Below are 27,215 nucleotides of genomic sequence, written 5' to 3'. Positions count from 1 at the left end.
TAACTAGGATGACCTAACGGGTTTAGCTTAATCTAGGTAGGGGTATGGGACTCTACCGAAGCATTGCACTAATTAGTCTTGAGGGAAGTCATAGGAGGATGTTCTTATATATGCATATGATTATAATTGTACATGATATGTATAGGATGAACTTACATATTTATGATACTTTATGATAATTGGTTTCAGTTATAAACATGTGTTTGGTATCCATGCCTAAGGTGTGATTATATGTACTCTTAATGATATGCTATGTAAAGTTAGACATTGGTTATGGTTCATATTGGGTTTACTTGAATTAGTCATTCGACTAGTGGACTTAATGAGGGTTCATGAGTAATTATATTGCTTTGGTTATGTTGTAATGGACTCTTATTTATGCTTGTTGATCTTATAACATGAAAGAGTTGTCTTGATTATATGTTCTAGTATGTCGATATGAATGATTGATTTGTCTAGACTTTGCATGATGAACATGATCTTGACATGATCAATATGCATTAATGAATTGTATTGGTTCTTGAATGTGCATAAGACTTTCCAAATTTAAAAAAGCATATTAATGAAATGTCCCTTTCTAGAATGATTTTATGATGTGTGTGCATATGGTCTCATACTTAGTACAGGTGGTGAACCCATTTTTACCCTTTTCCTCAACATTTTAGGTTCTGGTAGGTGAAGGGATTTTGAGAAGACTTTGAAGGATGATTTGGAATTCTCACTCATCCAAGTTGGGTAGGTCCTCACTTTTCGAGCGCAATGCCACTATCAAGCTTTTGATGTTGTTCTAATTAGAAGACTTCTAGTTTTTTTCCTTTTCATTTATGTACCAAAGATTGTATGACCTATATATGGTGTTATTACATTGATATATGGGATATGCCCAATTTATATACTATTGTTTTAGATTGTTATGAGATGAGACATCCGTTTACGACTATGTTATGCATCTTATATATCTATGTGCAATAAAAGTAGAAGACTATGTAATATTTTTATATGAAGGGTCTATGTATACTCGATATGAATATATTATTTGTATGCAAGAGGTCTATGTAAACATCATGATAGATAATAGAATTTTTTTTAATTTTTTCAGCATTTTAACCTATGAATATAATGATGTAAGCTAGTCCTTGGTGAGGACGGCGATGCCGGTTATGTCTTGGAGGTGCTCCACGGATATGACAAAGGGTGGTGGCCGAAAAAATATGAACATTGAAGAATTTCTTAAAATCCAGAATTTTAAAATTACCCCTAAAAAATTTTACATCACCATTAACCTTATGGCAAACTTTTCTTTAAACAGTAATAGTTATACAATGGGCCCAAATTATGGGCTCAGGATTGTGACCCAAAAATTGTTAGTTGATAAAATATGTGTATGTAAAATGTGTTCGTATTTGAATGAATTTTTAGATTTTGTAAAATATCAAAATAAATATTAGCAATTTAACAAATGAAATGAATATTATAAAAATGCAATAAATGTAACAGTGACAAATCATGATTTTATAAAAAATGAACAAATATTTGAATGTAGGGCTGTCACAAAATAATATAAATAGAAGTAAAACACAAAAATCCTAATATTTTGAGAAAAAAGTTTTGTTTTTCAACAAATTGTATTAAAATGGCAAAACATAGACATTGAAATATTTAAAAAATAAGATACTTACAAAGTATTAACTTTAGAAATATCAGACCAAAATTTGGTGTCAAAAAAGATAACTGAAAAATGCAATATTAGTATGTATTGATAATAAGACCTTCATAAGCGGAAAATGTATATCTGAATAAACTAACCTAGTTAGTGTAAGTCATGATGTAAACCAATCTACACAATTAGGTTTCTAAGTTTCATGCAAGAAGCTGAGCAACAATTCCTCAAAAACTTGATAATATGACTAGGAATAATCGAACAGTTGAATCACAACAATAATCTGATGTTTTAGAAATCCTAGGTCTAAACATGATATAGAGAATCGAAAATATGACTGAATTTTAGGAACCTTATGGGTGAAAGGAACCTAATAGTGAAAGCCAAATCTGGTGAAGAAATCTACACTACCAGAATAGTGTGAATTACGTGGATATTTTCTCGGTGATCAGTATGAAAATTTACATAAAAATAAATTTCATGCAATTTTTCATACTAATCCCCGGGAAATTACCCCTGTAATTCGTTGTTTTCTTGTAGTGCTACAGAGATATCATTTGATTTTGGGGGTGGAACTAAAGAAAACTTGTTGCGTTCTAGGAGAGGCTTCTCCTTCTTTTCGTTCAACTTGATGAATTTTTGGAGAATGATTTGACTAGTGTAAGTTCTAATAAGTTACTAGTATACACCTAAGTAAAACGACGTAGTTTAGGGGGTTATATAATGTATTTTAGGTTTCCAACGCATGGGGAAAAGACCAAACGGTTGTTGACTTAAAAGATTTCTGGGCAAACTAATGGACCATCGAATGATCCATGGTACATCCTATTAACCTCCGTTGGATATTATAGAAGGGAAAATTAGGGTTACGATCGATGGACCATGGTCCATGGTCTAACCTACGATTTGTAAGTCTGATTGTTGGTCGACCCTTAAAAATATTTTTCTCCTTGACTGTGGGACGGAGTTGCAGATGGACATCCACATATGGTCTATTGGTCACCCTAGGGACCGTGGATGGTTCTCATTGGTGTCACCTACAACTTCTAAAATTTGTATTCTAGTGTGTCTAGGATATGGGTTGTTACACTAGACTGTGGGTGGTGCTCATTTGGAAATTCAAATCGAACGATCTTAGTTCTACAGTTGATTGAAGTATAACATGAATTTAATCAATCCATGCCAACAATATATCTAAATCTACAATTTCCAATTCTACAGGTATGCTGAGGTGACATTCTAGAAAATGGTGAACCAACAATTTTTGTATACCCCTCTAGCTAAAATTGGGTCACAAACTATAGTAGAGACTGAGAAAGGTTCTAAGAATGTTTTTAGACTGACACCGAAGTTTACTCTTATATAAGGAGTGACAAAATAGATAATATCCCCTGAATCAAATAATGTATATAAGTCTAAATGAAAGACTCGTAACGTACTAGTGACCAAATAATGATAATCTTCTTCGTCTAGGCGATCCTTAAGAGCGTACAACCTATTATGGTGCTAACAACCACCTGTAGTAAATGAGGCACCATACTCAGTGGGATGACCAACTGGCTCTGCTGAGGTTGTAGACTTAGACCTATTAGGTCCTTGTTCTTGTCTGGTATAAGGGCAATCCTTCAACCTATTACCAAATTAGCTACATCCAAAGAACAACTCGCTTCTGTGAAGACACTCACCCGGATTGTTCTTACTACACTTTGGACAAGTTAGAAAAGTTTTGTAACCTGAATCACTCTCGTTTGATTATATAGTACCGGAGACACAAGTTCGTAGTTCCAAGCAGCAATAGATAATTTAGTTATACCAATTAGCAATATGGTGAACTTTCCAGAAAGTGGACATCTCTTTATGTGTTCCCTTTGGTTTTCATGGTATGTCGGGGGGTTATGTCCCGACGTAGACATTTTATTCTAGTAGTAGATGTTTCATAGACATAAGCCTGGCAACGAAACCGGGAGGTGTCGGTTCTGATATTGTTCCTTCTCGGTCTGTTACCAGTTTGGTTCAATTTCGGCTTGTACCAGTTAGGGTCGGTGTCTAGGGGGTTCGTGAGAGGTAATGGGATGGAAACCAGGATTTACCAGTTAATCGTGGTTCCAGTCTTGGTCCGGTTAGGTTCATTTTTTTAAAAAAAATCAAAAATATCTATTGAAGGCTGTTGGGAAACGGGTTTTGGTCCCCCTATCCCCCCCCCCCCAAAAAAAAAATTCTTAACACCCCAACATTCTTAAACATTTTCATCCATTTTTTTACCTATAAATGCCCCCAAATCTTTAATTCTTTTCACTAACAAATATAGTATCTTCTACTCTCTCAACAACGCTCAGAAGCCTCACTAAAGTATCTACTCTCTAATCTCTTATTCTCGCTAAAATTACGAATTTTTTCTTTGCAAATTATATTTGGAGCTTCAAACTTGAACTTCAATTTTTGTCTTTCATTCATACACGTTTACTTTTTAAGTAGACGTTTGGTCCATTCGTTCCATATCACTTTTCATTTACTTATTTATTTGTTTGCATTTAATTATTTATTTTGTGAGTAATTAGTCTCTAGGCTATACTCATTTAGTAAATTATTTGTTTAAAGTTTTTTCATTACATTTGTGTATTATATATAATATAATCACTTTTTATATTTGAATATTGATTCCGGTAAAATAAGTATTGACAAGGGTAAAACAACCATAGTTGATTTGTTTACTACTTTATGGACCTCAAAATTAAAAAAAAAAAGGAATAGTTCTAAATAAAAACTAAAAGAACTTCTTAATTAATACTTTAATTCATTTTATTATTTTGTAATATGAATCTTTTCAGTTCCTTAGCAATATTCCTTCATGGTAAAATCCTAAGAACAAGAATTTCAAAGATATCTAAGCAACTTTATAAAATAAATACTGTGTACTGAAATTAAGAAGAGCAGAGAAAGATATAGCGAAAGACATAAAGTAGTGGTAGTAGTAATAACTTTTTTTCTATTATTTTGGTGTCTCTTCCATTTGAAACACGTCCCACACTGAAGTGTTGGCATCCACAACCCTCAATCTTGAGGAAATTTTGCTTTGCTGTCCAACTATAGTTTTATCCGACAGAGACTCTAAGAATTATGAACCCCAGTCAATTGTGAAGCCAACCCTTGATACTCAAACTAATGGTCTAGAAATTGTGTCTCATCAAAGGCCTGTATCATCTGCTATGTTTGAGAGACTATTCGAATGAGACTAATGAATCCATATTTTAGACTTATTAAGACATTATATTAATAGATTTAGTGTCCTTGAATACATATTTTGAGCCATTAATTGATATAAATTCTTGATTTTCAGGTATTTAGATTGAGGAACTAAGCATGGACACTAATGAGAAAAAGAATGGCTTGAGGATCGCCTAACCCGTTAGGGGAGTCGCCGAACGACCTTTAGTCTTCCCTAATGTTTAGTGTGCCAAATCCTGAAAGAGAAAATTACGTCGGGGATAAAAAAGTGCAGTCAATGAATTATCAAACAGTTTTGCAGATGCAGTACTCTATCGCCCAAAGCGACAAAACCTGAAAATGTTAAAGGCCAAAAGAAAAAAGGCAATGGAATGTACCAAAGGGCAGGTTGCCGAGTGGATCGACGATCTCGACTAACTGCGCTGAATAGTCCTACACAACAAAATTTTTGGCGACTATAAATACTTGTTTAAATTTTTAGATTAGTATGGAATCTTTTGTTGGATAAAAACATTATTCAGTTTTCAAGTTTGAGATTTTAGACTGAGTTTAGAGATAATATTTTTCCTTATATTTGAAGATTTTAAAATTTCCATTTCTAAGAAATTAGAAGTGGGTGTTTAATATTCTTCATGTTATACCTTTTTAAAGACAATATTTATCTTACCCAATTGACAGAAATAAAATTTGGTATTGATTTCTTTCTTTTTACTATTTCTAGCTAAAACTCCAATTCTTGGGGTGTGATTATGGGTTGATTTAGTTGATGGGTATTTCTATTTTTATAGTCTAAATGTTGTTCTAAACTGATTTCATTCCGTAATTGTGGCTTAATATAAAGGGTTGTAGTTGCAAATGCAATTCTATCTTTGTGTTTTTGGCTTTCTCGAGAAACAGGATTGAAACCAAGATTAATGAAATGATGGTGTGCGGGTATTGGGTTTTCATTGGTTCAGTTCGAGAGAGTGAACCCAAAATCTTTTTCCACAAATTCATCTCAAGAGAATGAATGGACTAAAACAAAGGTTGTTAATCGCGACTTATTGGTATTTGAGAGAAACTAATATTATTCAGGGTAAATTGTTTGAGAGAAAGTTTATCCTCTCTAAATTCTAGCTCAATCACTGATTTACAACATATTTACTATGATTTGCAATTACCGAGTTGTATACCTTAGCCCATAATCCTATCACATCCAAATAATCCCGTATATATGCTTGTTTATTCATATTGTTTGATGTTGTATTTGATATTTACAACCAAAACTCCGCTGTTATTTGACACTCGTGTCACCCCAAATTATGCTTTTATTTATAATTTTTTTTAGCTACGTTTGACTTAAACATATTTGTTGACACCCAGTTTTTTCTCTCCACAATATAAATTAATCACCGAGCTTCTTAATTCTCAACATTAGAATAATTAGTTCTTTAAAATTCAAAATAGTTTGTTAAGTTTATCTTAAATAGTTTTTTCACTTTTTATAATTCTTTTTATAATGTATATGTCTTACATGATTATATATAATTAGTATATTTTACGAATATTTAAAAATCATCTAAGTATTGGTTATTTGTTTATTAAAGTTACACTTTATATTTGTGAATTAATTAGTTTGATTATGCTTTGTTAAGGTTAAGAGGCTTGTTAATTAATAATTATTCATATTATTTTAGTTTTAGTCAAATTTGTGAGTTAAATCCGATTTAGCTCATTTAATATTTCATTTAGCTTGTCTTAAAACCAAATTTGGGCCTTTATTTTCTTTCCTCCAGCCCTTTCATTATTACCCAGCCCACATAAAATATCCCATTACAGTCAGTAACCCAACAAATCTCAGGCCCAATTGTTCAAATTTCCAGCCCACAAAAAGCGCCCAAAACTTGACCCACCCCTTTCAGCTCTCCAACCCAGCTATTCATTAGTTGACCTGACTCAATCTAGGTCACAAGAGAGGGTAGCGTTCCAGACGCTCTAACATTTTCCCAAAGAAGATAACAGCAGCAGATGTGTGAACCCCACTTCGGATCCCCGACGCACCCTTTCATCCCACGCGAGCGCGCGTCGACGGAAAGCCATCTGGATACACTGTGATTTCACTGCGTGAAATGGAAGATGAAGGACTGTCAGGCATTCTATTTCTTCTTGATTTTCTGGAGCAGATTGGTACGACGAACAGATAGAGGTGGCTAAATCTCATTGTGTGTTCGTCCTTGCGAAGAAATTAGACGCCACAGATTGTTTGGCCGCTAGGCAACTGTACAATTTCGCGCAGGTCTCCAGCCAATAACTTTGGAGTATTTTCTTGATTTAAAATGAAAAGACTAAGGGGGGAATCTCGATCTTACCCCCAATTCCATTTTTCAAAACCCTAGTTTTTCTCCTATATAAGATTCACTGTGAAAACAAGGGGGGGATTTTTTTTTTGAGGTTTTTGTTTTCTCTTGAGTCTTGATTTTTTTTCTTAAAACAAAAGGAGATTTTATGATATAAAGGGTTCGAGCAAATACTTCATAATTAGAGGAGATCTTCGGAGGCAGATTTTGGAATATTTCTTGTTTATCTCTGTTAAAACAGAGTAAAAATCTTTGGATTGGGATTTCAAATTTCTTAAAATGAGATATTGAGAACATTAGGGAGGAAGCAACATGAAGTCAGTAAGTCCAAAGGAGTGATATTGTTCCTGCTTTTGTCAATTTCTGTTTCGTCATCCGAGTTCACCGTCTTTGCGTGTGGTTGTGAAGTCACTGCTTTCTTGTCCATTCCGTCCTTGTTCGCTGCATCGCAGAAGGTATTGTTCCATCTTATTCTTTCCTGTAATGTAGCTCTATTTTAATCCTTAGCAGAAGAGCTCAACATTTCCTTTTGTTTCGAAGTTATGTAGTTTCTTGTATAATGGAGCTTGCTTCATAAATGCCTTGTTCTTTTCATCTTTGTTTCCAAATACCAACCTGTTTAGCTATTTGTTGTTAGTTTTAATCCTCTGTGTGCTTCCTTATCGAATGGCTTGCTTGAGATTTTGATTTGCCATGTATTCGACATTTGCAACTTATTGATTTTCTGTTTTGAGTTCGTGGTGTTGTCCCCTTTCCTCTCTTACAGATTTGTTGACTATCGTAGGTCCGTTTCTCGTGCTTGTTTACTGATTTCTTGTGAATCATGTTTGCTGTCCCTACTTATCTATATTGCTTAGTGTCAAAAAAAGGGGGGAATGTACATCCATCGTTCCTTTTCCGTGTTAAAGGATTGTGCAGGTTATATGTGGGATGACTGGATGTGTTTTTAGGACAATGTTTTGTTTCTAAGAGAATTTGACAGGTAGCATCATTTTTTATCTGTGTTCTGTTGTATAAGTTCAAATAATATTGGTCTAGTCGTATGCTATATATATATATATATATATATATATATATATATATATATATATATATATATATAATAAGAATGAAATATGATTGTTTCTAATTTTAATATGAGTAAGTGGACATAGATAATAAGAGTATCAAATGGTCACTTATGGCAGTAGCTTTAGAGATATTTGTCTTGTTTTTTTTAGCTTGGTTTGCCTGTTCTAGTTTGAATCTTTTTTCGTCTTGGCTGCGGATTGTTCCTACCTTGGTATGCTAAATACGCCCTTCGTTTGACATTTAAGTCTAGGTGAATTTACAAATCAGATTTTAGCATATCTTGCTATTATTTAGACAGTGCATTTAGATGGGTGTGTCGTGCGAAGGGAATTGTTTTTTCTCCGTTTTGTTTCATTTTAGTCCTTGTCTTGCGTTGAAACTCACCTTATTTGTTTTTGCCATCGAACTAAATTGTTTGCTTTTGTTATAAGCTAATGTTTTCCATCGTTTCAAGTGGGTTAGTATTACTAACTTCGTTTCCTTATTGTAGATAGTAAGGCGTTTAACTCATGTCGTTCGTATTTTTCCTAATTCTCAATCTGCCAAGTTCTTTGTGTATGTCATTGGTTTAACATTAAATTTCATTATATATTTTATAAGGGATGATTGTTAGCATATTTTAACCTTGTTCATGAAGAATAACTCTGGTGATAAACTTCATTTGTTCTTATTTTAGCCAGTAGTTTCTTTATTTTTGCTAGAGGTTTTGTTCTTTCTCTTCATAGCATGCTAGCTAAAAGGGAAGTAATAATTTGACTTTCGTATGCTCCATTTGTCTTGTTGCCTTATTCCTTGCTAAAATCGTTAGGAGTTTATTTTATATTCTATAGTGTCCTTCTCTAATAATTAATCTCGTTCATTGATGCTTTAAAAGGATTAATCTTAGCTTAATATTGCGGAATGTGGTTACAGTCAGCGTCACTTGTTAGCATACATTCACTTGTCAGCATGTATTTAATTGTTATTTGTTCATTTGATTGTTCTTATTTTGTATGACTTTGATTTTAGTTGCTATACATCAGTTTAGGAACTGTTATAATAATTTGCCTTAAAAGGCGTTGTCTCTCTTATTTTTTATCTAATGATGCTCGTTATCGTCATTTTGTTGCATGTAAAATGGCCCAAGCTTGCCAAGAACTCACGTTACCCTTTGCATTTCGAAAAGTCGGAGAGACTCATTTTTTCTTACATCTAGTCAATCTATCCAAACAGACGTACAAGTTCGAAGTTTCATGAAGATTGAAAAGGCCGAAAGTCGATTAGAAGATCCTATTAAATTTATTATGTTGTATGCATTTCGGGCATAAGCCTTGTCGCCAAATAATATTATTTTGTATTTATTATTTGTTTAAACTAGGACAGGTACGAAAGAAAGTCAAATGGGTAAAGACCCAAAGCAGGTGAGTCCAAATCCCGGCCAAGGCGGACAAAATCCGGGATTGGACCTAAAAATCTCTCTCTGTCTCTCTTGTTTGTTCATTTATTTACTTGCTCTATTTGTCGGTAGTTTTTAAACGGTCGAAAACTCCAAACCCTCTTAGAGCGCCGTAAAAGTTTTATCAACTTAAAACTAATTTCAAACCGATTCTAAAAGAGTGAATAAATTTACAAACCATTTATAAAAGGGAAAATTGTATATAATAGCAAACTAATAACCTAAATTAAATGGAATAGCTAGGGTTTGATTTAATTTTGCTCCATAGCAAACATTAGCTAAAATTTGCCAGCGTCTCTCTCCCAAAAATCTCGGTCGCCACTCTCCATTCTCGTTCGCCTCTCTCGCTTTCTACACAGAAGTATATAATTCTATTTCTGTTTTGTATAAAGCGAGAGAAAATTGTATATACACATGCAAAAATGTATATCTTCGTGTTATAGACTTAATTATACAATTTACAAACATTTTACTTCAAATATTGCAGAGAAAAAGGCCAACGAATTATACAATTGCAGTGAAATACAATTTCCTCTAGTTTTATACAACAGAAGTGTATATATTGTGTTTCTGTTTTTGTATAAAGTGAGAAAAACATATATCTTCTTGCTATACACTTATAATTATGCAATATACATACATTTTAATTCGATTCAACTATATGCAAAACAAATTATACAATTGCAGCGAAATAGGCAAGCGAATTATACAATTTAGGCCAGCGAATTATACAATTGTATATGTATAGCAAATTATACAGTTTTATGTTTGCTATGGAGCACAATTATGCAAAGTTTGCTATAGCATACAAATATGAATTTTTTGTTTGTTATATGTGAAAGTTGCCATATAAAATTTGCGAACCATTTATAAAATCAAGTACTTAGTTTCAAGCAAAACTCTAAGCAATATTTTGTTCAAAATAAACTAAATTTTAGCCATATAAGGTTAGTTGTTGGATAACCGCGAGTTAGCGGGTGTCTTAGGCGTTTTTAACCTTCCTAACACATTAATATGAATCTCCGAACCCCTTTCACGTTTTTAAATAATTTTTCTGTTAAGTTATTTAAAAACAATATTTTTCTTAATCTTCTTTAAAATTAAGTGGCGACTCTCTAAAAAAAATCAAAAATTCTTCGAAATTAAATATTTTCCCAATTTCGGATAAAACAGATATGACGACTCTGCTGGGGAAGTAGGAGGATTCTAACCTTAAAACTAATGTTATTTGGCTATTTGCAATAAATTGTTTATTTGTTAGTTACTTTCGTTTTGAAACTGTTGCATTTCATGGCGTATTCCCGCCAAACGGCAAGTAGTATGCATTAAGGAAATGAAAGTTACATGGTTTTCCACGGCCTTCTTAAGAAATACACAAGACTTCATTTGGAAGTATCAAACAAATAGTTTGAATGCGGTCATCCGACGTTGTTTGGTAGCTTCACCTCGATGTTTGTTTGACTCGGGTAATCGTCAACTTGAAAACTATTCTAGTAAACCTAAGATAGAGCGAAACCAAAACCGAATCAAGCATTAGCCTAAGACGGCTTTATACCCAAGGTGTATTAAGTCCATTTAGTAGAAAACTACCAAAATTGTGTCTAAGGTCTTCGACCTCGCGTCACATCATATTATTTGACATTTGAATGATATGCGTGTAAAAACCAATTTGGGGGTAGGGAAAAATCTAACTAGTTTATGTTTCGCAGATATGGACCGTTTACCAAAGTTCGACATGGTCGTCTTCGCGCCACCTCAACTCACGATGTGGTATGATAATTTTGATGGGGATCATAGAAGAACCCTCAACAAATACGTGGGTGCATTAACAGAACTGATCAACATAAATGGTTGGCCAGAACTGGTTGAGGTAATTACGGGATATTGAGATAGCCAGAGGATGGTGTTTAGATTTGGAACCGCCGAAATTACCCCAACTTTGGAGGAAATAAGAGACTGTATAGACACAGTAGGCACTGGGATAGAAAGGAGAGCAAGAAAATAGGAAGATATATTCATCCCCAATAAGCCTTCCGTAGATGACATTGCGGACTGGTTCAGGTTGGGAAAGGACTTTGCCTACTGGTTCCAAGAATCCCACGCAGCATTCAGGGACCTTTATATCTGATTTGGACATGCAAGCTTCTCGCCACTTACAATCGAGAGTTCAAGATCTCCTACAGAGAATGGAATGAAATTCGCCCATTAGCGTTTGCTGTGGCGTTATTGGAAACAATGGTCTTCCCTCATGGTCCAAGTTGAGTATCAATACCCGAGTTATAACACTCGTGCACACTTTGTTCAAAGGGTATGAAAACCAAGGGACGAAAAAATACTACCCTATAGCTCTGGTCATCTTATCAGACATATATCGAGCCTTGGAAAAGTGTAAAGAGGGACATTGATACTTTCAAGGATGTAACCTACTCCTTCAGTGGTGGGTCCTCAGCCATTTAGCAAAGGGTGCTGGGAATCAGGAGCTTCATACTCTCGACAACAAGAATACCCTTAAGGATTTAAATGACCTGTTATACTGGGTGAATATGAACAATCGGAGAACAAGGGGGAGATGGGCTCAAATTTTCTCCGAATTGAGAGAAGAAGACCTCCAATGGATGCTCGACCATTTTATCTCCAAAGAATTCGTTGTGGAGAGCCACGGATAGGTTGTGCTTCCTCTACCAGAAATTCAGGGAATTCACACTTATGCACAATTTCAAGTTTTACGACAGTTTGGAAGAAGACAAACTATACCCAGAGAAGTGTACTATGGCGCTTATGTGTATGATCAGAGATGATAGAGTGCACAACGCGTCTGAAATGTTCAGAGAATGGAAAGGCCCCAAGCATATGGATAAGGACACCATCACCCCTGACTGATTCAATGCTGGATATGACAAGGGTTATAAAGAATGGCTGAAGAAGGACATACAAAACGTCTCCTTTCAAACTCCTTGTAGCTTTCGCAGTGTAACAGATAGAGAAGCAAAAGCACTGGCCGAGCTACAAGAGATAAAGGAAGAGGCGAAAGAGGTATACGCTAAGTTTGTCGAGAACCAAGACACTCTTAAGAGGGTGACTCAAGATGTTGAAAGGCTGAGGCGTGGTTATGATGATTTTGATAACTGGATCAAGGATAAAATCGAGAGGATGCGATACGAAAGCTTGGAAGACAAAGGATGACTGGGTGAAGGTTTCTTGCTGATGCTAAGATATATGTTTCAGCAACACAAGGCTCAGAGGGACGGCGATGAAGCAGGATCATCTGGAGCGACATAGTGGACCTCACCCCTGCATGGGTTTTCATATATATATTTACATTGTTTTAGCCATGCGTTGGCCTGCTTTTATCGCACTTTCAAATGGCCCCTGCGTGGGTTTGTCTTTGATATTTATTTCCCCTTTGTGAACATCATTATTCACTAGTAAATTTTATTTTGGGGGGAATTGTTTATTTTGTTCAAATTCACACGTACATCATTCAAATGCGCTAGGCCTACCCTTGGCGCAAAAGGGTCCCCTTGTATGTTTTAGGACGCGATATATGTGTGTTCAACTGTTTATGTGTTATGTTGTTATGAATGAGGATATCCTAAGCCCACTCCTATCTTGAAATTTCCAAAAAAGAATATACAGAAGCCACTGTTATAAATGTCTGACCAAAGTTTCCAAGTCTTAAGTTTCTCACTCAAAAGACCTCCTCATATACCACAAATCCTAAAACATTGTTCCATCGTCTCAAGAAAGGCAAAATTACCACTATGGACAAGGGCAAGAACATCCAAATGGAAATCCCTTAAGACAAACTACAGAGAAAGATCGAACAAATCACTCGGGAAATTCAAGAAGCTAAGGAAGAAGGGCTCAGAGTCGACATGGCCACCGCAATTTACAAAGCTGCGGCCATGACAATGGATAAGGATCTGGCATCGGAGATAAGAAGAAACAAAGATGTTGAGATGGAGACCGAAATCCTGAGAGAGAAGTTGGACACGCTTCGGTTGAAAGTGCAAGAAAGAAAAGCAAGAGAGGCAAGGATAGACCTGGAGACCGCCGCTCTGTTAGCTAAAAGTGCGTTACTTGACAAGGAACTGACAGTCCACCACAACCTGAAGGGCGGAAAATACCCCGCCTATGAAAAAGGAGCAGCCAATAGTGGTCTCGACTACACTCACCCCGAAGTGACTGAGGAGGACAACGACAAGGAAATCATCTACAAGACCCCATTTCTAGATCGTCTGAAAGGAAGAGAGTAATGTTGCAACAAGAAGAGAAACGATTGAAGTGTCATCTTCATGTCGTCTTTTAGGAATTCTGGTGTTGTCTTTCAATTTCCTTGTAATCGTAATGAATGAATGAATGAAAATATTATATCCTGAACTCGAACTACGTTGGGCCTGAATTCTCCTTGTGAGATACGTAGGCAACCTCTCCCAGCCCGGCCCCTATCTTTAAAATTTTCATTCTCCCCTTCATGTTATGAAAAGATACGAAGATCAGGTCAACAGACATCAAAAAGCAGCTGCAAGAAGACCGTAGCTCAACGTGACTTAGCCTTCCTGAGATAGCGTCAAAACTAAAACGAGTAAATTCCTGCTTGTTAAAAAATGTATCCCCGTCCTCTCTCGTGGGCTAAAGATATCCTCAAACAAAGCAACTTGTGTGTTTATCTGCTCTATGTGATATTATGCATTTTGTGCTCTGAATCTGCACTGACAAATCTGCCTTTGAGTTCTTTCACTTCTCAAGTACTTTGAAACTGATCTGTATCAATCAAAAGCTGGCAGATCATCCTTACTTCACCAGATCAAAAGGTCCTGTAGATTCCTTCTCTAGACAAAGTTCAGATAGAGGAAAGGCAGTTATGGGAGATAACAACGATGAAGTGAGTCTTACTGACGTTATGGTGGCTCATTCCACCGTAGCAGAACAAAACGAACTGATCATGCAGCTGATGCAACAGGTTGCAGAAATGAGAGTGGAAATGCAACGGAGACATGATACGCCTCCACCTGGATTTGCTCCTAATATTTTTGATGGAAGACCTCCAATCTACTTCCCTTTATCAAACACGGATCCAACTCAGAATCAGCCTTCTACACCTGTGCATAATCTGTTGGTTATAGATCTAATGACCCAAAATCCCCAATACGCTTCTGTATCTTACCAAACTCCACCACCTCTCCAAAATAACCACCATCAAATGCCACCCCATCCTCAGAATACTCACCATCAAACTGCTCCACCGCCAAAGAATCAAAACAAAAACCAAAATGAAACTGCTTTCAACCCCCAAACACCTCATCTCTATTTAAATCAGAACACCAATCCTCAGGCTTACCCACAGAACTACAAGACTGCCCAAAATGTTCCAAGTCCCTCTATAGCTCCACCCCTGCCAAAGAGAGCCACCTTCCAAGTTCCCGTTCTTATCAAGCACGATGTGCACGATTCTGAGTTGGATCACTATGAAGAACGAGAAAGGGAGTGGAAGGCAAAGGAGGATGCGAAGATCGATATAAAAAAGGAAATCAAAAGGGCCATGAAAGAGCTACAGTGCATACCAGAGATCGCTGGACTATGTTACAAAGAGTTGTGCATCCATCCAGATCTGAACCTTCCTGAAGGGTTCAAAATTCCGAAGTTTGACACATTCGGAGGAGTGGGTAACCCCATGGCTCATCTGATAGCATATTGTGACCAGCTCGTGGGAGTTTGCAGGGATGAGGCCTTGTTGATGCGACTTTCAGCCTAAGTCTGTGTGGGGAGGCCCTTGAGTGGTTTACTTCATAGGAAACCAGGCAGTGGCCCAGTTGGAATGCGTTGGACAAAGACTTCATCGACCGATTTGCCTACAACGTCGAAATACTTCCCTATCTGTATTCTCTAGAGAAGATGAAGCAAAAACCAACTGAAAGCTATAGGGAGTTCGCCTATAGGTGGAGGAAGGAAGCAGCAAGAGTAAGACCACCCATGACCGAGAAAGAGGTTGTGAAAGTGTTTGTGTGGGTTCAGCAGCCAGAATACTACGATAGAATCATGTTGCTCGTTGGAGTAAAATTTGTTGAGATAGTCAAAATTGGCGAGACTATCGAAGACAGTTTGAAATCGGGGAAGATATCCCGTGTATCCGTGTCACCTGGATCTTCAAGATTGATGAACAAGAAAAGAGAAGAAGTTGACGTTGTCTCGTATGGGGGAAGAAAACCCCCAAGAAACTGGTCGCATTCCCAAGGTTGTTCCAGGCCTTTGCCAAAGTCTCACAAAGCTTACTACCCGCAATCCAATTATCCCAATAATCATAATAATACCGTCACTTATCCAAAAGCCCAAATTTTGCCGTACCAAAGTCCACCCCTATATCTCCAAAATTTTGACCCAAATTACGCTCAACCTTACCAAATTCCATCTCCCTATCAAAATATGCTCCCAATTGTGCCAATATACAGTGGAGCTACCGAGGAACCCCGCCCATTTATCAAGTCCAGGCTCCATTATACAAAAATCCCCTTCCAAATTACCAAGCTCCATCGCCAAATTATCAAACAAACCCATATCCTAGAAATCAAGCTCCCCGTCCGAATACCCAAAATTACCAGCAGGTGCCTCCCACTCAGCAAAGCAGTTATGACCCTTCCCGACCCAGATTAGAAATGAGGCCCTCAAGGAACTTTACTGCACTTGCTGAAAGCCTGACCAAACTGTATGAGATACTGGCTGCGGCTGGATAGATCCACCATTTGGGGCCCAAGCCTGTGAATGTCAATTTAAAGTTCTAAAAGCCAGATCAAAGATGTGCTAATCATTTCAACAGTATTGGACATGACACAAAAGATTGTATCAACCTCAAGCACAAAATCTAGGATCTGATCGATCAGGAGGTAGTTTCTCTCCAACCGGCGGCGCCAAATGTCAATACAAACCCGTTGCCGAATCATGGAGGTGGCAATGTTAATATGATTGAAACGGATGAAGACTGGTGTGGAACGAAGATGATTACTCCCATTGTGCATGAGGACTTGGAAAGGTTTGTCGCTTCTTTAAGCGTCAAAGAAAGGAGAGAGTTTGTTATTTTGACACCTACAAAGGTTGTTGCCTTGGTGCCGCCAGAAACTTTCGTCAAGCCCAAATTTGTCATTGAAACTTCTGCGGCTCAAGGAATGACCAGGTCTCTAAGGTGCTACACTCTTGACGAGCTTGCTCTCGGAGGATAGAAGAAGGACCAGGTAAGAGGCCGATAAGCGAAGGAGAAACGGAAGAATTCTGGAGAAGTATGCAACCAAAGGATTATTCAATCGTCAAACATTTAGAGAAGACTTCGGCTCAAATCTCTGAATGGGCCCTACAGATGAGCTCTCAGTCCCACAGACAGGCCTTAATGAAATCTCTCAATGATACATATGTACCCTCCGGTACAAGTAGTGATAATGTGGCTACCATGATTCATCAGGTTATTCGAGGGCACCGGATCAACTTTTGTAACGATGAGCTGCCAGTCGAAGGAAGATCACACAACAAAGCGCTGCACATTACCGTGATATGCCATGAAAAGGTTGTCAACCGCATTTTAGTAGATGACGGATCTGGTTTGAAAATCTGCCCATTGTCTACATTGAGGCAACTAAGGTTTGACCTTGGGAAACTGGAGCAAAACTAGGTCAATGTGAGAGCTTTTGATGGGGTTCAAAGAGACACATTGGGGGCAGTTAATTTGACCCTTCAAATGGGCCCCGCAGAGTTTTGCGCGCAATTCCAAGTATTGGACATACATACCAGTTACAACCTTCTTCTAGGAAGGCCGTTCATCCATATGGCTGGAGTCGTTCCCTCTACTCTCCACCAAATGATGAAGCTTGTATGGAATAATGAAGAGTTGGTTATTCACGGCGAGGGGAGTCACTCGGGCAGGAACGTTCCGATCACTGATGAGATACCGTGAGGTATAGACTTTTACAAAGTGGAACTTGTGAATTCCATCGGTGAATATTTGGCCCCACAGACCCCCATGTCAATCGTATACAAAATGATTGCCACTGTGATGCTGCAGAATGGTTTCAAGCCAGGCTTCAGATTGGGAAGAGATTCCCAAGGAATTATTGAGCCTGTTCAGTCCTCGTTAAGGGATCCAAATATGGTTTGGGGTACATCCCCAAAGATGATGACATGAAGGTGAAGAAGAAAAATGATCGATCTTTGACTAAGCCGATTCCACATCTGTATCAGTCCTTTCCAATCCGAGAGTATGCCAAGCCTGAAGACTTTAGGGAAGGAATCTGTGACTTCTTCGAGGAGATCGATGTTGTTGTCAAGGAGGAGGTCGAGCTAGCTGGTATTCGCGATGCTGAACCAGGGGAGGTGCTCCTTAACTGGACCTCCACGCCGATCTTAATGCCCCTAACTCTTCAGTAGAAAGGCGTCATTTCATGCACATTAAAATTGGTGGTTGTCCGGAGGAGTCTCGAGACCCACCATTTTTGCATTTTTCTTAACCGTTCATATTTTTGAATTTTCATTGTGATGTTGAAAAAGGCTGCATGGCCCCATGCCATGGCCAAAGTTGCATTGTTTTAAATGAAAGCCTCTTTATTTTTAACTTAATTTATTTAGTTGTTTGTTATGCCTTACTTTCCTAATTTTGTCTATTTATGATTTCAGTAACATAAATTACAGAACTGCCAATGTCATGTCATGTCACAAGCTAAATGAACAAAATGAGGCAGGTGACGACAAGGTTGACAATTACAAAGACAAAGTGGGGAACCAGATTATGTCCCCGAGGAATTTTGACAGTTTGAGAATTAGCATAAACGGAATCTAGAGGAAACGGAAATGGTGAATTTGGGAATTCCGGAATGTTTTAAAGAGGTTAAGATCAGCACCCACCTGAATGAAGCTCAGAAAGAGGGCCTAGTTCATTTGCTTGCCGAATATAGTGATGTGTTTGTTTGGGAAGTCGGTGACATGCAAGGGTTGAGTACCGATGGCGTATCTCACAAGCTACCGATCAACCCGGGGTTCGATCTGATGAAGCAAAAAACTCAAAAATTCAAGCCTAAACTGACTTTGAAGATTAAGGAAGAGATCACCAAGCAAATAGAGTCCCGATTTGTTGAAGTAACACAATATCAATCCTTGCTGGCCAATGTTGTTCCGGTTGCCAAAAAAAGGCAGGAAAATGAAGATTTGTGTTGACTAAAGAGATCTCAACAAAGCTAGCCCGAAGGATAACTTTCTGTTGCCGAATATTCATATTTTGATTGACAACTGTGCCAAACATGAGATGCAGTCATTTGTGGACTGTTATGCAGGCTATCATCAAATTCTGATGGATGAAGAAGACGCGGAAAAAATGGCTTTCATTACACCTTGGGGTGTATATCACTACATGGTGATGTCGTTTGGCATCAAGAATGCCGGTGCCACTTACATGAGAGCTATGACGACTATTTTCATGACATGATTCATAAAGAGATTGAAGTGTACGTGGACGATGTCATAATCAAATCCCATGAGAGTTTGAATCACGTGACACATCTAAAGAAATTCTTTGATCATTTGCGTCGATATAACTTGAAGTTAAATCCCGCCAAATGCGCTTTTGGAGTTCCAACCGAGAAGTTTTTGGGATTTATAGTCAGCAGAACGGGTATTGAGCTTGACCCCTCAAAGATTAAAGCAATTCAAGAGTTATCTCCGCCAAAGACAAGAAAAGAGTTGATGAGTTTCTTAGGGAGGTTAAACTATATCAGCCGATTCATAGCTCAATCAACCGTGGTATGTGAGCCTATTTTCAAGCTGTTGAAGAAACACGCACCGACAAAGTGGACCGAAGAGTGTCAGACCGCTTTTGATGTTATCAAGAACTATTTGTCCAATCCACCGATATTGGTTCCTCCGTGAGAAGGGAGTCCTTTGTTGCTATACTTGTCTGTTTTAGATAGTGCCTTCGGATGCTTACTTGGTTACCACGACAATATAGGAAAGAAGGAAAGGGATATCTATTATATAATCAAGAAGTTTACTCCATACGAGTCTCATTACACTTTGTTGGAGAGAACGTGTTGTTCTTTGACTTGGCTTGCCCAGAAATCTGAGACGATATTTGTCTTCCTATACTACATACCTCATCTCCAGAATGGATCCATTGAAGTATATTTTCCAAAAAGCAATGCCGATCGGAAAGTTAGCCAAATGGTAAATGATGTTGAGTGAGTTTGATATCGTGTATGTGACTCAGAAGGCAATAAAGGCCAAGCTTTGACTGATCATCTTGCGGAAAATCCCGTCGATGAAGAGTACGAACCACTTAAGACTTATTTTAACGATGAAGAAGTGTCGTTTGTGGGTGAGTATATTTATGAAGCATATCCAGGTTGGAGATTATTCTTTGACGGAGCGGAAAATCATCAAGGTAAAGGTATTGGAGCATTCTTAGTGTCAGAATCTGGTAAGCACTATCCCATGGTAGCTAAGCTCCGATTTACTTGCACAAACAACATGGCCGAATACGAAACTTGTATTCTTGGTTTGAAAATGGCCATCGACATGAATGTTTATGAGTTATTGGTTATTGGAGACTCAGATCTTTTGATTCATCAAGTTCAAGGAGAATGGTCTGTGAAGAACAGAAGATTATACCTTACGTACGCCATGTGCAGAAGTTATGTGAAAGATTTCGTATGATCGAGTTCAGACATACTCCCAGAATACAGAATGAATTACCTGATGCTCTGGCCACCATCTTTTCAATGATTAAACATACGGATACAGATTACATCGATTTTCTGGATATAGAGTTGAAAGAACATCCAGTCCATTGTTCCCATGTTGAAGCAGAACCGGACGGTTTGCCTTGGTATTTTGATATAAAGAAGTATTTGGAGTCTGGAACTTATCCTAATGATTCTATGTCCAATCAAAAGAAGTCGATACGCCGTATGACTCTCAATTTCTTCCTAAGTGGAGAAGTCCTGTATAGGAGGACTCCTGACTTAGGTCTTCTTTGATGTGTCGATGCCGTCGAAGCTGCAAGGCTCATTGAACAGATACATGCTGGAGTTTGTGGTACGTGTATGAATGGAATCACTTTGGCAAGAAAGATCCTATGAGCGGGATATTTCTGGATGACTATAGAGAATGATTGTTGCAAGTTCGTGCAGAAATGCCACAAATGTCAAGTCCACGGTGATTTGATCAGAGTGCCACCTCACGAACTTAATGCTATGATTTCACCTTGGCCATTCGTAGGGAAATGGATGTTATTGGTCCGATAGAGCCAGCCGCTTCTAATGGACACAGATTCATTTTGGTTGCCATCGATTATTTCACTATGTGGGTGGAAGCAGCTTCTTACAAGTCGGTAACCAAGAAAGTGGTGGTTGATTTTGTTCGCAACAATCTGATATGTAGATTTGGAATGCCAGAATCCATCATTAGTGATAATAGCGCAAATCTCAACAGTCACTTGATGAGAGAGATATGTGAGCAATTTAAGGTCACTCATCGAAATTCAACTGCTTATTGCCCCCAAATGAATGGAGCAGTAGAGGCCACCAATAAGAATATAAAAAGATCCTGAAGAAAATGATTGACAAGCATCGAGGTTGGCATGAAGTGCTAGCATATGCTTTACTGGGTTATCGAACGATGGTCAGAACGTCGATTGGTGATACTCCATACTTGCTAATATATGGAACAGAGGCAGTCATACCTGCTGAAGTTGAGATACCATCATTGAGAATCATCCAAGAAGCTGAGTTAAGTGATGTTGAATAGGTCAGTAAGAGGATTGATCAACTAACTTTGATTGATGTGAAGAGAATGGTTGCCGTCTATCATGGTCAGTTGTATAGACAGAGAATGACTCGTGCCTTTCACAAGAGAGTGAGAACCAAAAATTTTGAAGTTGGCCAGTTGGTTCTGAAGCGTATTTTTCCTCATCAAGACGAGTACAAAGGAAAGTTCACACCAAACTGGTAAGCACCATACATGGTTCGCAGAGTATTATCTGGAGGTACTTTGGTCCCGTCGGAGATGGATGGCACTGTATGGCCCAAACCTATCAACTTAGATGCTATCAAGAGATACTACGTGTGAAGTTTCATTTTGCATTTCTGGTATTTACTTGTAATCATTATGTTTGCTTGTATTTGTTTTGCTTAAATTCTTATCCCTCTTGTAATGAGTCTGACCTGAATTCTCGAGAACGAGATACGTAGGCGGCCTATGTCGGCCTCGGTCACCCCCTTTTATCCCCTCTAATTATTTCTTTGTATCTGAACTACGTTCGACCTGAAGTCTCAAGAATGAGATACGTAGGCGGCCTGTATCGGCGAAGCTTTTGTAAATGCTTTTTATTTTGTTAATCTTTAAGGGGAACTACGTTTGATGTGATTCCTGCCTCAACGGGATACGTAGGCGCCACAGGGGTTCGGTCATATCTCCTGCAAGATTTATATTCCTCTTTACGGTAGAACTGGGATAGAATTTTTGAGAGGGACTCAAAAATTCTCTAGAAGAAGATTCCTCCTCAGCAAGTTAAACTAATGTTATTTAGAGATCTGCAACTGGGACAGAATTTTGAGAAGGTCTCAAAAATTCCGCTATGTGTTCAATTATACTAGAAAGATAAGCAAGACAGTTAACCGGGACAGAAATTTTGAGGATGGCCTCAAAATTTCATTACAGGTTTTACCTACAAGTACAGAGTGACTCTGAAAACTTACCAGCGGATAATCGGATAGACCTCCAAACATCAGACTCAAAGAGTTTGTTAAGCCTGATATGACATGACTTGCCAGTGACCTTTTTAAGATACTATTTCTCGAATATTCACTCTTTTAATTTCCCTTTTGCTATTTTACTTGTTTTGGCATAAAATACTTTATCTTATCTATTAAGAGTTGGGAGATCGGAAAACCAATCAGAGATATAAAGACAAAGAGCAAAGAACTAAAGAAATCGACACAGATCAGTACGTTTTTAAAACTAACAATTTTTCTGTGGACGCAGGTTTATAGCCTTTCTTTGAAATTGGCAAATTCTTCCGATGAATGAATACGGAGAACTCCAAAGAGGAGAAAACTATCCCAAAATCAATGGTTTTACTAAAAGCAAGAGGCATTTTATATCACTTATGTAGAAGACTTGGGAATATGAATTGTTTATTTCAATCAAACTCCAACAACATGAAATTTACAAAGAAAGTCTAGCCATATTCAAAGGTGAATCAAACAGGAGTTTCAACGGAGAGTTTACGGTTTCCATAAAGGATGCTATTTGCATTACATTATCAAACAAGATAGTTATTGTCAATCAAGACAATGCATTATATTATATGGAGGTCGTCTTGTCGTTGTCATCAACAGAGATGATATGAATATTCATGCATTGCGAGTTAAAAACCATGCATCGCGGGAAATCATGCATTGCGAAAAATCATGCTTCGCAGAAAATCATGCATCGCGAGAAATCATGCATCGCGAGAAATCATGTATTGCGGAAAATCATGCATCGCGAAAAAATCATGCATCGCGAGTCAAAAAACCATGCATCGCAGAAAATCATGCATTGCAGAGAATCATGCATCGCGAAAAATCATGCATCCAGAGAAATCATGCATCGCGAGTCAAAAATCCATGCATCGCGGGAAATCATGCATCGGAGGAAACCATGCATCACGGAAAATCATGCATCGCGAGTCAAAAATCCATGCATCGCGGGAGATCATGCATCACGAAAAATCATGCATCGCAGAAAATCATGCATCGCGAGAAGATTTCATACCTCGCTAAAATTTATACATCGCGAGAAGATTTCATACCTAGCTGAAATTTATGCATCACGAGAAGAATCATGCCTTGTTGAAATTTATGCATCACGAGAAGATTTCAGACCTCGCAGAAAGTTATGCATTGCGAGAATATTTCATACCTCACAGAAACTTACGTATGACAGAAAGATATTCATACCTTGCAGAAAGGCATGCACGACTAAAAAAGGGAAATTGTGTATCCCAAGAGGAATATTTATCCATCGGCATCAACTGCATTCTTTTATTTTGATAAAAGTAAACATCAAGAAGAGCATCAAAGACGACGTCAAAAGAAATATCAGCATCGCATCAGCAGTTATTTATTTCGACATCAAGTGAAGTGTGCATTGAAGATTATATTGCAAATACAAGGCATAAGCTCTATTTGCTTCACGACAGACTAATCGAGTTGACATCAAATATCAAGGAGAACAATGGAGTGTCGGCAATCCTAATTGAATTTTTTAGCTGATGAGTTTTATCTCAGTCTTTGTCGAGATCATCCGAAAGGATGAATTCTCCAGAAAACCATAGGTGCGGATAACGTCAAAGGGACGCAGCACAACGTGGAACTTTTTCTTAGCAGCGAACTGGGATGCAGTCCAAAGAGGAATGTCAAACTCTTAGGACGCGAGCAGAGGAGCGACTTCCACCACAATAGAACCACCCTTATCGGAAAGACATGTGGGTTCTTCTTTAGTTTTGTCAGTTTTAGTCTCGCATCTAGAAATTTTTATTTACCGGAAGCAAGTCTCCGATCTAAGTGACAGTGCACCACAGTCATGGATAAGAGGTCACAAACCTCCTCTTCATACTCATTTAATTTGTCACTTATCCAAAACCAAAGGTTATCTAGCATAATATATTTCCTTTTCAACCGATCGAGTTGAACTACAAGCGGCCTGATTCCTGAGGTATAAGGATGTGTAGGCGGGCTCAATGTCAAAACTCGGCTGTATTCCAACATCTGCTCTTAAATTTTATTCTCGAGCATCTTGGTACCTTCATAATTCAATATCGAGGTGGATTTTGAATTCTTTCAAAATTGTGCATTAAATCAAGCTTATCGAACTACAAGTGGCCTGAATTCTCATATAGCTTGAGATATGTAGGAAACCCGTTTCAAGGGTTCGGCCATAATTCCTAAACCCTTTGCCAAATCCTCCCCTTAAAGATGAATGGGGTTGGTCAATTTCATTCTCCACGAATTGCTTATATCAATCCAAGTAAAATGAGAGACAGTTGTTGACACCCAATTTTGACTCTCCACAATATAAATTAATCATCGAGCTTCTTAATTCTCAACATTAGAATAATTAGTTCTTTAAAATTTAAAATAGTTTGTTAAGTTTATCTTAAATAGTTTTGTCACTTTTTATAAATCTTTTTTTATAATGTATATGTCTTACATGATTAGATATAATTAGTATATTTTACGAATATTCAAAAATCATCTATGTATTGGTTATTTGTTTATTAAAGTTACACTTTATATTTGCGAATTAATTAGTTTGATTATGCTTTGTTAAGGTTAAGAGGCTCGTTAATTAATAATTATTCATATTATTTTAGTTTTAGTCAAATTTGCGAGTTAAATCCGATTTAGCTAATTTAATATTTCATATAGCTTGTCTTAAAACCAAATTTGGGCCTTTATTTTCTTCCCTCCAGCCCATTCATTATTACCCATCCCACATACAATATCCCATTACAGTCAGTAACTCAACAAATCTCAGGCCTAATTTGTTCAAATTTCCAACCCACAAAAAGCGGCCCAAAACTTGACCCAGCCCGTTTCAGCTCTTCTACCCAGCTATTCATTAGTTGGCTCGACCCAATCTAGGTCACAAGAGAGGTAGCGTTCTAGATGCTCTAACGTCTTCCCAAAAAAGATAAATGGCAGCAGACGCGTGAACCCCACTTCGGATCCCCGACGCACCTCTTTCATCTCACGCGAGCGCGCATCGACGGAAAGCCACCCAGATACGGTGTGATTTCACGGCATGAGACGGAAGAAAGGACTGTCGTGCATTTTGTTTCTTCTTGCTTTTCTGGTGCAGATTGGTGCAACGAATAGAGTGAGGTGGCCAAATCTCGTGGTGTGTTCATCCTTGCCAAGAAATTGGACGACCCAGATTGTTTGGCCGTTAGGCAACTGTATGATTTCGCGCATGTCTCCAGCCAATAACTCTGGAGTATTTTCTTGATTTGGAATGAAAGGACTAAGGGGGGAATCTCGATCTTACCCCCAATTCCATTTTCCGAAACCCTAGTTTTTCCCCTATATAAGATTCACTGTGAAAATAATGGGGGGATTTTTTAGAGGTTTTTGTTTTCTTTTGAGTCTGGATTTTCTTCTTAAAATAAAAGGAGATTTTATAATATGAAGGATTCAAGAAAATACTTCATAGATAGAGGAGATTTTCGGAGGCAGATTTTGGAAAATTCTTGTTTATCTCTGTTAAAACAGAGTAAAAATCTTTGGATTGGGATTTCGAATTTCTTAAAGTGAGATATTGAGAACATTAGGGAGGAATCTACATGAATTCAGTAAGTCCAAAGGAGTGATATTGTTCCTTCATTCGTCAATTTCGGTTTTGTCATACGGGTTCGTCGTCTTTGCGTGTGGTTGTGAAGTCATTGCTTTCCCATCCGTTCCATCCTTGTTCTCTGCATCGGAGAAGGTATTGTTCCATCTTATTCTTTCCTGTAATGTAGCTCTGTTTTAATCCTTAGCAGAAGAGCTCAACATTTCCTTTTGTTCCGAAGTTATGTAGTTTCTTGTATAATGGAGCTTGCTTCATAAATGTCTTCTTCTTTTAATCTTTGCTTCCAAATATCAACCTGTTTAGCTATTTGTTGTTACTTTGAATCCTCTGTGTGCTTCCTTATTGAATGGCTTGCTCGAGATTTTCATTTGCCATGTATTCGGCAGTTGCAGCTTATTGATTTTCTGTTTTGAGTTCGTGGTGTTTTCCCCTTACCTCTCTTACAAATTTGTTGACTATCGTAGGTCCGTTTCTCGTGCTTGTTTACTGATTGCTTGTAAATCATGTTTGTTGTCCCTGCTTATCTATATTTCTTAGTGTCAAAATAAAGGGGGGAATGTACATCCATCATTCATTTTCTGTGTTAAAGGATTGTGCAAGTTATATATGGGATGACAATTGTTAGTATGGATGTGTTTTTAGGACAATGTTTTATTTCTAAGAGCAGTTGACGGGAAGCATCATTTGTTATTTGTGTTCTGTTGTATAAATTGAAATATTTTTGTCCAGTTGTATGCTATATATATATATATATATAATAAGAATGAAATATGATTGTTTCTAATTTTAATATGAGTAAGCAGACATAGATAATAAAAGTATCAAATGGTCACTTATGGCAGTAGCTTTAGAGATATTTGTCTTGTTTTTTTTAGCTTGGTTTGCCCATTCTAGTTTGAATCTTATTTTCGTCTTGGCTGCGGCTTGTTCCTTCCTTGGTATGCTAAATACGCCCTTCGTTGGCATTCAAGTCTAGGTGAATTTACACATGATTTTAGCATATCTTGTTGTTATTTAGATACTGCATTTAGATGGGTGTGTCGTGCGAAGGGAATTGTTTTTTTTCTCCGTTTTGTTTCATTTCAGTCCTTGTCTTGCGTTGAAACTCACATGATTTGTTTTCACC

The 27,215-nt window shown here is 37.7% G+C and overlaps 1 protein-coding gene and 1 long non-coding RNA gene across 2 annotated transcripts; both read left to right on the top strand.

The window, feature by feature from the left end:
* Positions 1 to 6,732: 6,732 nt before the first annotated feature.
* LOC109121229 (uncharacterized) lies at positions 6,733 to 9,646 on the top strand. Its single transcript, XR_002028703.3, has 2 exons — positions 6,733 to 7,676; positions 9,419 to 9,646. It is a non-coding gene; the product is annotated as an uncharacterized lncRNA (long non-coding RNA).
* Positions 9,647 to 20,337: 10,691 nt separating this feature from the next.
* LOC104649803 (uncharacterized) lies at positions 20,338 to 20,733 on the top strand. Its single transcript, XM_010329351.1, has one exon. It carries the CDS (start codon positions 20,338 to 20,340, stop codon positions 20,731 to 20,733), a length of 396 nt encoding a protein of 131 aa, XP_010327653.1.
* The last annotated feature ends 6,482 nt before the right edge of the window (positions 20,734 to 27,215 follow it).

Source organism: Solanum lycopersicum, chromosome 10 (genome assembly GCF_036512215.1).
Source record: "Solanum lycopersicum chromosome 10, SLM_r2.1".
Lineage (NCBI taxonomy): Eukaryota > Viridiplantae > Streptophyta > Magnoliopsida > Solanales > Solanaceae > Solanum > Solanum lycopersicum.
The sequence above is the reverse complement of the archived record's forward strand: the minus strand, read 5'-3'. Positions and strand labels throughout refer to the sequence as shown.

Bases quoted from the DNA above. Each gene is read 5' to 3' on its own strand.
- LOC104649803 (XM_010329351.1), top strand. From the start codon at position 20,338: ATGGTCTGTGAAGAACAGAAGATTATACCTTACGTACGCCATGTGCAG.